General features: G+C 52.6%; 1 protein-coding gene across 11 annotated transcripts in view; it reads right to left on the reverse strand.

The window, feature by feature from the left end:
• The window catches only part of WIZ (WIZ zinc finger), a 117913-nt gene that overhangs the window by 37807 nt on the left and 66234 nt on the right, over positions 1-13872 (reverse strand). For 8 of the 11 annotated variants that reach the window (XM_059732456.1, XM_059732453.1, XM_059732457.1 and 5 more), the window contains 3 exons: positions 6418-6478; positions 785-3339; positions 117-482 (listed from right to left, as the gene is read on the reverse strand). In XM_059732456.1, coding sequence (XP_059588439.1) covers positions 117-482; positions 785-3339; positions 6418-6478 — 2982 coding nt within the window. The remainder of the gene's footprint in view (positions 1-116; positions 483-784; positions 3340-6417; positions 6479-13872) is intronic. The other 3 variants (XM_059732458.1, XM_019486373.2, XM_059732452.1) reach the window with 2 other exon arrangements.

Here is a 13872-nt window from a genome sequence, read left to right on the forward strand (position 1 = left end):
TGGTGCCCTTGCTTGTGCCGAGCAGACTCCTCTGCCCAGTGGACAGGAGGGAGAACCTAGCCCTAGACTAAGAGGGCAGACCCTGCGGCTCTCAGGTGAGCTCAGGAGAATCTTACCGTCTCTGTAGGACTGCAGGGACTCGTCTCCCCAGGAAGGCGGGAATGGAGACAGCGGTGACCGGGGAATGCTGCACTCGGACATGGGCGTCATGCTCTTGCGGGGTCCAAATCCGTGCGCCTCCCTCTCGCAGCTTGGGGACGATGGCTCCACTCCTGCTGCAGCCTGCAGCATGGGGTGCTCGGAGGAATTGGCCAGCAGCTCCTTCAGGATGTTGATAGGCGAGATGGTGAGTTCCCAGTTGGTGATGCCAAAGTCCCGTAGGTGGGCTCGGGCATGGCTGGAGAGCCCTGCCCGTGTGTCGAAGCCAGCCCCGCAGAACTCACAGCGCATGAGGCTGAAAGTGCTTGGGTCAAAGTTGGCCACTGTGAAAAGGAGGACAAACATTCTGTCACAGACGCGCAGGGGTGCTGACAACAGCTAGAAGACACATGCAGGCACAGGCAGCCTCCAAGAGGGCTGTACCACACATGGCAGCAAACCCCACAGCTGGTCAGGCTGGGGCATGGCTTGCATGCAGGTATACATTGGCCTACAGTGGCATGACAATGGGTTCCAAAATTCAGGCCAGATCCTGGAGCATACGTACCCATCCTCCGGAGGGAGGAAGAAGAGCACCCCACCATTATTAAAAGAAAAAACAAAGCCTCACAAAATGAATACATACTACCTTTTTTCTTCTTCTTTTGGAAGGAAAACTTTTGCTCAATAGCTTTCACTTCTTCTGCAGAGATGAAGTGGCGGACATTGTAGCTCACCCCCACCCTGTTGAGATGGCCCCTCACATGGTTGGCAAGGCCAATGCCATTGTGAAACCTATCAGGGCAGTACGGGCATTTCCGCTCCTCATTCTTCAGCATGGATGAGTCAGCATCCAGGAGGTCATCCAGCTCCAAGGAGCCTTCCAGCGGGGAGTCCAGCAGCAGCACATCCAAGGGCATGGCCTCATCCATCATGAACTCCCGGGAAGGTGCAGCCGCCACTGCAACTCTCTTCTTGAACAGCTTGCCTCTGGGCCGCTTCATGGTCCGCGGATGCAGGCTCATCTCCTCAAGAAGCACGATGGGGACCATCCTCCGCAACTGGTGCTGCTGCTCCTCCGAGGCAATCATGGGATCGGTGGCTTTCAAGGTGTCTCGGAAAGTCCTCTTGAGGTCCAAGGCTGCCTGAGGAACAGTGAAGGGCTTGAAGCTTCTGCCTTCAGTTACATCCAGCTCAGCTGGTACCGAAACATCCTCCTCCATGCTCTCGGCACTGTTGGCCAATGCCCACTTATGCCGGAGCTCCTCCAGGCTCACTGGGGGGCTCCGGGCACGGTCCCCTTCTCCCTCAAGGTGGGATGCTGTGCTTTTTTTTTTCATTTGCTGCAGGGCAAACTGTGAGTAGGCTTTTGCTGAGGTAAGGGTGGATACCCCCAAGCCCTTGTGTGAGGTGGTATATGGAGCGGCTTTCCTGGCATGAAAGCCTGATGTTGGGAAGTCCTTTTTATTTGCACCATTGCTTTTATCGAGTCTCTGGAGGCCTGAGGCAAAGCCATGGGCAGGGTCATAGTGAGAAATACTCTCACGATGGGGCTGGGAAAAAAGCCTCTCTGTTTTGCCAAAGTAATCAGTCTCCAAGAACCGGCCTGGCCTGCAGGCATCCCTGCTTGTGCCAGGCTGGTTGGAGTCTTCCTCAAATGCCTCTGTGTCCCAGGGAAGATGAGAATGGGCATATTTCATGTGCTCTTTGAGGATATTTTCATTGGGGGCGGGGAAACTGCAAAGCATGCAGGTGCTGAGGCCTTTGCTGCTGCTGTGGGGCTGCAGTTGCACCTGGAGAGGGGCAGGCTCGCTGGGTTTGAAGTGTTTGTAGAGGCCTTGCATGGAGCTGTCCCGCACTTCCCCACTGCTGGTGCTTCCAAACAGACTCATGCTCTTCACACCTTGGTCTTTCCTCTCCTTGACATGCATCTTGGCGTGCTGGACAAAGATTTTGGAGGAATTAGTGCCGAAGATGCACTTGGGGCACTGGAGCCGGGCGTCTCGGCCTTCATCAGGGAACTCGTTGAGTTTCTGGATTTCCTCAATGATCTTTTCCCGGGACTCCTGGTGGAGCCTCTTGTGCTGCTCAAGTGAGGCGAGGTCCCCAAATGCCCATCCGCATTCATTGCAGCACAGCTGGCACTGGCTGCCCAGTGCATCTCGGTCTTGGTCCCGCCCCAGTCCCCGGTTGTGCTGCAGCATGTGATCCATCAGGTGCTCCTTCTTCTTGAAGTAGATGCTGCATTCAATGCATGTGTACACAGTGGGGTCCTCCTCTGGGCCCAACTCATCCTTCCCCTGGTCCTCCAGAAGGACACTGCACACATATGGCCGCATCTCAATGTCATAAGAGCTGCAGGGTGTTGGCTCAAGGGACATCAGAGGGATCCGTTCCACAGAGTCCTCAGCATTCACTGTCCATGACTGCTTGCTTATGGCCAGGTCGGAACTGATCTGTAGGCTTGGCTTTTGCAATGTCCATTCTGGTGGGCTCAGCTCGCTCAAGTCCGAGTCCACGGACAGCCCCTTCCTGTGTGAGGATGTACTCTCCATTGCTTTTGATTTGCCTAAGATGGGGTTCAGGGCTTTCCTGAACACAGGTAGAGTCAGCGGAGGTGGCACCTCACGCATGGCCTGCCCCCGGATGGATACGTTGGCTGCTACCTCGGTAGGTTTGCTCACGTCTTTATAGTGAGGGCTCAGGCTCTCACTGGGGCTGGAGAGCCAGTCAAACCTCTGGATGCCCTTCTTGGCTTTCTCTAAGTGCTCTTTGCTGAAGGCTTCGAGTTGCTTTGGTTCATTTTTCAGATACTTTTCCTCTCCACTTGCAGGCTGCATTTCATCACAAGCTGGGAGAGCTTCTGCTGTTGTCTTGCTCACAGGCAAGTCCTCTGAGTCACTGTCCAGCTGAGTGGCATCCATTTGCGCAGTATTTACAAGTTTGGACTCCATCGCCAGTGCAGGCTCCTTTGGGTACAAGGGACTGATGTCCGGCAGGTCCTTGGAGCTCACCACACCCTTCAAGCTGGAGAGTCTTTCTAAAGTGCTTTCTTCATGCGTGTCACTGCCTCGGGTCTCTAGTGCAGAGCACTCCCAGGCCACACTGCCTGATACAGTCATGCTGCGCGGCTCGGCCGGACCCCGGGAATCTGTTCGGTAAAACCCTTTCTTGAACTCAAGGCGCTCCTCGTTCTTGGGGCTGCAAAGGAGTTTGGATATTTGTTAGCTGGGGAACAGGCTGACACAGTGCACTTGGTCTACAAAAGACATGTTGTGTCATTTACGAACATTTCCAGGGCAGGGGGGAATCCCCTAGTCTGCATCCCATAGACTCATCCCACTCCCAACATGCTGCCCTGTGTGAACCAAGGCTGAGCAGTTCATTGCAGAGGACAGAAAGGACCAACCAGGCAACCCCATCACACTACCCTCATGCTGGTACATGCAGGGTGAAACTGCTTCAGGCTGGATTCACTGTCTCTACCCCTGCAGTCGCAGCAGCCTCCCCCGCAGCAAGGCCAAAGCCTGCTCTCAGGCTGGCCTCCTTGCTCGAGAGTGACGCAACAGGCAGCTGAGCATTTCCATCATCACCTCACACACTCCTGCATTGCCCCCCTCTAAAGTCTCCTCTCCTGGCCCGTGGAACACAGTGCGTGTTGACAGGTTTATCGCCTGGACACGGCTGTTTGCCATTGCCTGACTATCTCTTTTATTGCTGGCCAAGCAGGAAGGAGCCACTGAGGCTTTCCAAGCTGTTCAAGCTGAACTACGTAGGCATATGCCCTATGCCTACATAGCTGAAGCTTGAACAGCTGAACTGCGAGGCACAGACCTTGCAGAACCCAACAAAAAGACTCTGGATCCAGAAGCAAGAGCTTCTCCGGTGGCCAGCTGAAAGGAAAGCCGTCCTAGCTGGCTGCTTTCTTTTATTTGGGCTGGGAAATTGGGATACACCGTGAACGTACTGTTTGTCCTCCACTTTCAGTAGTCTGCACAGAGAGCCCAAGCCAGGAGGAGCAGTGACCAGAGCCATAGGTGACTCCTGGCAGGGGACATTAGAGCCTGTATTGTTCACAGATGGTACCAGGAGTCTGTAGCTGGTGTTATGGAAGGGCTGGACTTGCCCCTGGGGCTGGAAACTTTTCACTGCCAGTATGGTTCCTGCTACAAAGAGGCAGGAAAAGGCAAGCTGATTTGGGGGATGAGGGTTGGAGGAGGAGCTGGGGAATCAGGCCTAGCAGCACTTCCAACCCTGGGGCCAAATGGAGGTAGCAAATCGAAACAAGAGAGTACCAGAGAGCACCATACATTGGCCACACTAAGTTCTGCTCCCCTCTGCCAGGGACCTGAGGCCAGCTGGTTGGCCTTTCACCCTGTCTGCAAGGCTGAGGATAAGAAGGCAATCCTGTTCTGCAGAATACTTAGAGGAGTGCACATTGTGGTGGTGCTATTAGCTTGGCAGAGCAAAAGGCAGGCTGTTTGGCCCCAGGCCTGGATCAAGAAGGAGCACTACAGGCTGAAAGGGACAGTGATGACGGCTCCTTCACAAAAGAATGATGCCACAGACAGCCTTCTCCTTGCACAGCCAGGTGGAAATTGGCAGCTTCTGGCTCCTTCCAGCCCCAATAGTGAGAGGGAACCCAGGGACAGCCATGCAGACTCAAGGCCTCTGCCCAGCCATGCAGCAAGGCCAGGTTCCCTTGCATGGGGGGCGAGGGGTCCTGCTTTAAGCCCCACAGCCCTCTGGGTCCTCAGCCTCTGTTGTGAGTGCAGTGAGGACTGAGGCCAAGACCCACCCATGCCATTCACATCAGCCACCAGCCACTGAGGGTCTTTGCTATCACTACAACCCCTGAATCCTATTCTTGGCCACTCCAGCTGCCCCCACTCCTCCCATCCGAAAACTTGCCCCATGAAAGGTCATGGACTAGGATTTCTGCCTATGCTCGAGAGCCAGCAAACTCCAGTGCCTCCAGTTCCCAGGTGAACAGAGGCACCGAAGCCCAGAGCAGTTGCTCCTTCAGGTCCATGTTATCCCACAGGTCGAGCTGCGCTGGAGGGAGAACAAAGCTCCGTTGTTGGGTAAGACAGCACGGCTGCCAGTCTCCCCCTGGATTCCCACACTGCAGTGGCCTTCTCCTTTTAAATACACTAAAAGCAGTGTTTGATGGACCCCGAATTGGAGAAAGGGGAAGGCGAAGCTCAACCTTGATCTCTGTCCTCCAGTGCTCCTGGCTCCTACCCAGTTGAAACAATTACACCCTAGAAGATGGGCTTTTCCCAGCCTATGGTGCAAAGCCTACATAGGTTATTCAGAATGATCTGCTGCGAAAACTTCCCATCCCTGATCCCACTCTAAACCTGTCAGAGTGTTCTGGACATCTTGAGGGCTTGCTGAAGCAGGTAAGAGGGAGATAAAAGTCAAGACTGATCTGCCCAGCCCAGGAGGAGCACAGCTCCGCACCAGCACGGGGCACAAAGATACCCCACTCTATCAGGCTGATACTAGACAATGTTTCTCTGCTCTGACCCACAGTTGCTCCTCAAAGGTCCCTCTGCTAACCCTAAAGTGCTTGTGCCAGTGCAAGCCTCCTGGAAGAGAATGGCTGTAGCAAACCCAGCCCCTGCCCCTGTCATTCCAAAAGCATGGGAACGTGAGTGGCATACACTTGGGCTCAGACAGGACTTCTAGGGGGACAGCCTGTGTGTGCAGGCAGCTGAAGGATGTGTAGGTAGATGCAAGGGAGAGACATAGGCTGGACACAGGCTGATGTGGGAGTAGGTCTGGAGGGACACGGGCTGCTCCAAGAGCTACATGAAAACACACCATGGTGTGAGGCATTTGATTCCCGGTCCCCATCTTTACCTGTGTCCCAAATGACAGGGGACATAACCAGGTCTGGCTAGAGCCCCAGGTTGGATCTACAGTCAAGGCCTGACCTGCTAGACCAACAGGACAGAGTGAAATGTCCCAAATGCCTGTCAGTGAAGGATGTGGGAAAGCTCCTGTGAACAGCCCCAGCTGGTCCCAAGGCAGTGGGGGTAGGGAAAGGATGTCCTGCAAAGTCCTCTGTAGTCATGTTTCCATGGGATGCATTCCCTACAGGGCAGCAGCAGGGCCTGGATGCAGGGGTGGCGAGTTTACTGTGCAGACAAGGCCTTTGACTAGAGGGGGAGGAAGGAGGCTGTACTCTGAACCCGACCAGGCCAGACACTGTGGGCAAAATGGACCTGCCCACAGCATGGGCAATACCAGGCTCCGACCTTCAGCACTTACCAGAGGTCGTTCCTGTGGGCTGCGGTCGGGACAGCACCGCAGAGGGCTGGGCCAGGCTCGTCTGCAAGAGACAGAAGGAAAGTGCCACAGTCAGTGCTGGGGCCGGGCTCCTCGATGGCAATGTGCACAAGCCTCATTCGCGTTGGGAAGCTTTCCCAGCACCCCCCTCCCCTTCCTGCAGCTGGGTTGGGATTACTGCAGGATTTCCAACCCATACTTAAGAGGGTTTAATCCTGTGCACCAGCGACTCGACGCATAATCGTTCCTGCAGCTAAGCAGTTTAGCGTGAAATCGCACAGGCCTCCTTGCCTGGCTACCCCTTCACCTTTCCTCCAGAGAGATGCCCAGCATAGGTCAGGAGCCAAGGAACCTGGCATGGTTGCAAGAACCTCCCCACATAGGAGCAATCTCCCTTGGGGCACAAGGGGACGGGAGCTGTGAGGACTTTGTTTACTTGGGGCATCTCATACCATCAGGATGATCCGACCTGCTCTTGGCCTGCAGATGTGTGGCAGGGCTGCTGCACTGTGGCGAGGGCCACTTCCCATCTGCATGACCTGAGCCCAGTTTCAAGACAAAGGCCTGGCTTGTGGCCTGGGCAGTGCCACAGGATGATGCATTGTTGGTCAAGCAGCATGGAGGCACATCAACCCTCTGCCAGACCATGGCAGGCAGCACTGGATGAGGGCACTGGAAACAGGATCTGAAGCATGCCCCATGCTGTGCTTCTGGGGGCTCAGTCTGCTTCCCATGACCTTGCTGACAACCCCTCCATGCCCTGCAGCTACAGATAGCACCTCCGCTCCCAAAATGGGACCCTTACCACAAACAGAAGTGCAACTATGACAGCACAGTGCAGTGGAAAGGCTGACAGTGGCAGTCAGAGGGAACTCCAAATCACAGAATATTCAGGTTGGCGGGGACCTCTGAGGATCACATCTAGTCCAACCCCTGCTCAAAGCAAGATCCTCCCTATCCAAACTATCCCACATAAGTCCTTGTCTAACCTATTCCTAAACCTACACAACAACCCCATCACACAACTAGAAGGGCCATTGCCCAGAGACACTAAGAGCCCTCAAACCTGCCCCAAGTAAAGCAGGAGAACGAGGGCTGGATGTGTCCTGGTGCTGCAAGGCTTATTAAATGCACTCAAGATACCCCAGATAGAGGCCCCATTTCCCTACTACACAGAAAGGCAAAACCCATGGTTTGCACCAGTTTGTCCATGGGGTAAAATTTATTCCTGACCCAAATGTGGCAATGGGTCTGACACTGAGTGGAGAGGCAAGACTGTCTAGCCAGGAATCTCTGCATTTAAGTCCCAGCAGGAGCACTGGCACAGCACAGTCACAATCCCCAGCACTGCTGAGAAAAGTGAAAAGCCCTGACACGTGTAGCAACAGGAGGGGAAAAAATTCCTTCCTGGCCCCACACGGCTACCCAGAAAGCCCAGAAGCCTGGGAAAACCAAACACCCTCCACTATGCGCTGCAACCTGAGGACTGTGAAGGACTCCATACATCACATGCCCCTTGAACAAAAGAGCCTTCAAGAAAACAAGGGGGCCTCGTAAAACAGCCTCTGCTTCTGGTGTCGTTCACTACAGCATGTGAAAGTTATGTGATCACAAATGCATACACCCTCTCCTACGTCCCTGTGTGTTATTCTCTCTTCCCAGGTGAAGAGTACAGACACTGAGTGATATGCTCAAAGCCACACAAAGTCTGTGGCAGATGAGGAAACTACTAGGGCTGCTGGAGGTGTAGGGTAGAGCCCAACCCATGGCACTGTCCTTCCATGTCCCGAATACCATCACCACACTAGTAAGACTAGCTCCCTTTCCTGAGGACCTCTCACCATTGGCCCTATGCCTACAAACTCAGGGGCTGTCAAGAGGAGGGCCTCAGCTGATCTGACCTATCAAACCAGGGTAGGCCTAAATCAAGGTGTTGCTTAAAGCAATGGCAGCGGCTGCAGCAGCCTGTCTACACTAGGGCCCTCAACACAGTCCCACCAGTGCCAGCAAGCCAGGCTTAACAACAGAGGTGGTTTTAAAAAGTCAGTAGCACTAGCACAGCATGGCTGGGCCCCTCTGAGCTAGATCACATAAGCACTGAGTGCCCAGGGGCCAGACGGGCTTCAATCCCCAGTATTGAAACCTGTGCAGCACACTACCCACGGGACCCCATGATAGTTCAGACTGCCCACCCAGGCTGCACTCACACCTCCCAGCATAGCACCACCTTAGGGAGTCCGAACCTGCACAACTGCCAGGCTCCAGGGACTGCTGTGAACGCTATGGGAGAGCTGCCAGGTGGGGGCATTCCCGGGGGCAAAAGTGTGAGCCCCTCATGCGCAGGCTCTGCCAGCCAAAGCTCACCTCAAGCATAGAGGGCATGGGGATGCTGAGCAGCAGCTCATAGAAGCCAGGCATCCTGCGTAGTGTCAGGCACCCTGCCAGGCAGCCACGCTCCATGCCTGTCAAACAGCAGAGGTCCCTTGGGCCTCATCACAGGAAACAAGCACCTCACAACCCTGCTTCAGCGGTCATCACCTTGGGCCGCAGACTTCTCAGCAGTGAGAGCCAGCTCTGAGCTAGGAAACCAGCTGTACTTTTGGGCCAGCCAAATGCAAAACAGCAGAGTGAGCTCTCTGTGGGGCCAGTGTGGCTGATGGGGTTGCCCTCACCGGGCTACACGGTCACAGGACTGTTCACAGAGCTGCAAGAGTGCAGCCAACCAGGGGAATAGATGAGGCAGAACTGATCATACAAGGGAGCTGGGCAGGCATGAATGAGAGATACTTTAATATTTAGCCCTAAAGCCAAGTTACAGAATGAGTGAGGGAATGGGATGCTGCCAGGACTGGCAGAGACACGACGAGCTCCTGGGGAATGTGGCTCAGCTCTTTGACGCACTCTGCACCCTTGATGGCATCATAACTCCTCCTTCCCCTCCTATGGACCTGGACAAAGTGCACTGCCCAGCCTCAGGCTTGCAGGTCTGAAGGACCTGGCATTTGTCTCATGAGCTGACGATTCAATTGACTGTGCTGTGAAATCAAATGAATGGAAGCCCCCCTGCAAAGGTAGGACCTGGAACAGGAGCCGAAAGCATGGACAGGATGCTCATGTGGTAAGCACTGGGGAAACTGCCTGAAGCCCAGGTAATCTGGGGTTCCCATATCCTCTGGGCAGCTGTCAAAACCTCAGCTGACACAGCATTCTGCCTGAGATTTAGTAACATCTGCCAGAGAAGGCCAGACTCCAACTCTGCTCACACCAATATAATTCCAAAGCAGGTCCCAGGATGGTTACTGAGAGTGCCCTGGTTTTTCCCCGCTTTGTGAGCAGAACCTGGCCTGAAAATGTGGCAGCAAAGGAGGACTGCTTCCAGGCTCCAGGGGCCCATTAGGTGTTAGACTCTTTCCTGGACAGGAATGACGAGGTTGCAATGTCAAGGCGCTGAGGTCATGGCAGGTGGCAGCGTTTGTTCAGGAACCATAGTCACCACCAAGCCTGGCCTGGAGTGCTTGAGGGAGGGGAGAGAAGCTGCAGCCTTTTATATTTAATGCTCCAAAAATGTTAGCTTTCATAGGCTTCCAGAAGTCCTAGGAGATGGGGGCTCAGGAGCAAGGTGCGGCAGGCCAAGGAGCAGAGAGCATAGGCAGGCGAGGAGGACAGCGACAGAGGTGGTTTCCAGGAGCTCTTTTGTTCTCGGTAGCTCCAGCATGACTCCTATTTTTAGCAACTGTCTCCTTTGGAGGAAAACATGCTGTGATTTATCTTCCTCCTGATGAGCACGTAGCTGCACTGCCTGCAAATCCTGGTTTCTTGGAAACAGCCAGAGATGAGAGAGTTGAATGCCTTGGCCTTCACAGGCTCACATTTACCCACTATGGTAATCCAGTAATAATTTCTTCTCTGTACCTCTGGACAGCGGCAAGGATTATTCTGGGACAATCTGAGAGCAGATGTTATGAGCTCTGCTCCACAGCAGCAGAAACTCTTGTGTTCAAGCAGCTGGAACACCCGAGAGGCAGAACACCGGTGCTGGCCTCTGTCACTCTGCCTCATTGCCTGAAACATGTTAATGTGCCTGGGATGCAGAGATGCTTTCAAAATCAACATCCCATGTAAGCTCACAACAAATCGGCTGCCAAAACTCAGCTTGGCAGGACAAACTTTCTCCAAGGAGCCATCACCTGGGAGACAGACACTCTGAGGGGGGTGGACTTACCTGCCAAGCTTCAAGGTCAGGAAACCAAGAAACACCAGCTGAAAGATCTGCAGCTCATCAAGAAAAGCCACTACATTCTGGACCACAGTAAATAAAAGTGACCTGAATACTGAAGAGGCATTGGTAACGCATCACGGGCATGTAGCTTCATTTAGCTGCTAACCTACCCTCAAGGAGAGAACCCCACATGGAGAATCATTCACACACATCTCCTGGGAAAGAGGAAGTCTGTAGAGCAAGGGGTGAAAGGGCAGTGGGGCCTGTGAAATATTCAGCACGAGCTACTACCCTAGCACCAGAGCCTCCGATCTACTTTGGAAGGTGCTTGCTACAGAGCTGTTTAGCTGTGAAGGGGATACACCATCTCCAACAACACAATTCCTCTGCAGAATCTGAGAGCAGAGGAAAAGTTCTGCAAAAAAGAAGGAAAAAAAAGAAAAAAGGACACCAGTCTCCTCAGAAAACATGTGCTAATTACAGAGGCCTCTCTAGAGAGCACAGTGGGTACAAGTATAAGGAAAAGCTCTTAAATGGATTTTGGGACAAAGAAAGTGCATTGGTGCATAAAACTCGCTGTTCTTACTGTATCGACCCAGAGACACTGCACAGCGCAGCGAGCTGGAACTCAGAACTTCCACCGGAAGGGAAATGTTGATGGGCTCCGCTTTGATTTCATTCCAGAGCAAAGATATTCTGGAACACTTCTCACTAGATGGAATTTCCGAATAAAAAAAGGGTTCTGGAGAATTTTCCAGTCATAATTTTGAAATGTTGCTTTGAATTTTGTTGGACATTCCTACCTTAGTTTCCAACATGTCAGTAATAAAAACACCAGCAGCTGATGCAGTTTCTGTTCTACAACAAGCTTGATCTGCCAAGGCCAAGTATGTCAAAGTCCTTTACAGGGACCACCCATGCCAAAAGAAGCGTACTATGCACTCTCAGTGCCACGTCACAATAGCAGTTGATAGTGTCTCCTGCCCAAGCTGCCACAGGTTGGCTTGGCATTTCATTAGTTCAGAAATAAAACCAAGTTTTGGTATTTTAACAAATCTGTCCTATGACATGCAATACAAATAGCCCTGCATAACACGTGGCACTGCTATGAATCGTGAAATACACATGCAACTATAAAAATGAAAATGCCCATCAAATAAAATACAAATTATGTTTAAACATTTTTAAATTAAATTTTTGTTCCATAGCACGTTTTCCACCTGGGGAATCTCTATTAAATCTCTGGTTTTGAAAGGCCTTATTCTGACAAATCTGCTGCTGTTTTGATTAAAGCTTTCTAACCTTTGCTAGCCAGGAGTTGTTTAGGATGGTCAAAGGAGGAGTAAAGGATTGGAGTTTAGGACAGAAAATTTAAGTTAGATATTAGGAAAATTATTTTCTAAACAGTGGAGGCTTATCCACAACAGAATGGTTTCTCCAAGGGGCTCGGTGAAATGTGTTACTCGAGGCAGCTGAAACTGGATTGGCAAAGCTCAGGAGGAAAGTATACGGGACAACTCTTCACCAGCCAGGGAAGGGAACAGACCGATGATGTTCTATAGCTATTCCCTCCCTAACCTCTATGAGCCTTACACTCAGAGTTGCACTGCTCTCTCTCTGAGTGACTCCTGCCTAGGGAACCCAACAATGAACACACTGCCTGCTGAGAGGTTTCTGAGTCTTCAGGGGTGTGTAAGATAAATTCAGGCACAGAAAAGACAAATATGACTCAGCAGCCCCACAAAAGCACAGAGAAACCTATACAGGAACAACAGTGCCTGACCATTCTAGGCACGGATTTAGCAGAAAGGCAAGGCACTGTCCTGTCTTCTCAGCAAGGGAAGATGCAGCCCAACGTGATTTAGCAGGATTGGAATTCAAAACAAAATTATTTGCAGGCAGTTAACCTAGGGCACTTCATTTGAGCCAAGGTACTGGCTTGTAATGATGTCCTCTGATGTCATTACATCATGGGAACCAGCCTGGAGAGCTCCGACAGGACAGTCCACCTTTTGGAGAACAATCAGTGACCGAGTCGAGCAGAGCAACATGTGGACTGTCTGCTAGAAAAAGTGAGTGGGCTGTCTGCTAGAAAAAGTGTGTGCGCCAGCCCACAGGCCTTCGCTGTGTCCCAATGATGTGAACATCACTTTAGCCACCACAAAACCCGCTGCTGCTTTTGTAAGCCAGAGAGCCATATTACACTGATCACGCTTTCTTGGGTGTCCATCTGACCCCCAGTTCCATGGTATCTGCTCACCATATAACCTTTAAATGTCTTTGTCCTCAGTGCCCTCTGGATATGGGGGAAGATAAACTGTCCTTTTTATTGAGGGGAGCAGAGAAGCTGAGGCACTTCCAAGGTATGCAGGGAGTCTGACAGGGCAGGGGCTTAAATCCAGATCACCCAGCGTGCAAGCTAGTGACCAAAAACCTGCGCCCTCCAGCAGGAGAATGCTAGGCAGATAATAGTTCCTTCTGCATACTAAAGACATTGCCAAAGGGATGGAACACCAGCCAGGCCCTGCACTAAATGAGGAAGATGTCTAGTGAAGCGACTGATTTACTGAGAAGCGGCTGACAGAGAGCAAACGCTAGGTGAGCAGAGAAACCCGCAGACAATTGTTTGTGCAGTCATAAAGGCAGCAGCCAGATCTGTCTGCAACAACAATCACATCCACAGAGCTCCACGGGGAATCAGTGCTGCGGTGTCGGGCTGGGCTCGTGCTGGAAGTGCAAATGACGGCATTTAGCACCAAGCCTGCTGTCAGCGCTCAGGAAGAAGACTGATCTCGGCTATGACCCGGTCAGGTACTCCCTGGGTTCTCACGCAGGCCCCTTGCTTTGGGTTGCATTTGTGTCGGATCCCCTGGGCTGAGCATGGGCAATGGAACACCAACAAACCCCACAGGTTACTGGAAGTGCTCTTGGCGTGTCAGGTGGTGGCCATTGGTCTCCTGGCACAGCAAACCTAAACGGCATTCAACTTTCACCACAACACTGAGGCAAGGGTGTCACAGTTCTACTACGTGGAGTCCCATCATCCAGCCCTGGTATTGCCCCTGAGTCTGGAGCTGACCCACACATCACACACTACGCATACCAGCACAGCTCCATGTGCCAGGGTCAGAATAATAGCCACAAAGGTGCTTGGCTCTAGCACATGGCACCACTACCCCTCCTTCAGGACATGCACCAATCATGGTGCCCATCCTCAT

The sequence above is a fragment of the Alligator mississippiensis genome, chromosome 8 (assembly GCF_030867095.1).
Source record: "Alligator mississippiensis isolate rAllMis1 chromosome 8, rAllMis1, whole genome shotgun sequence".
In the NCBI taxonomy this organism is placed as follows: Eukaryota; Metazoa; Chordata; order Crocodylia; family Alligatoridae; genus Alligator; species Alligator mississippiensis.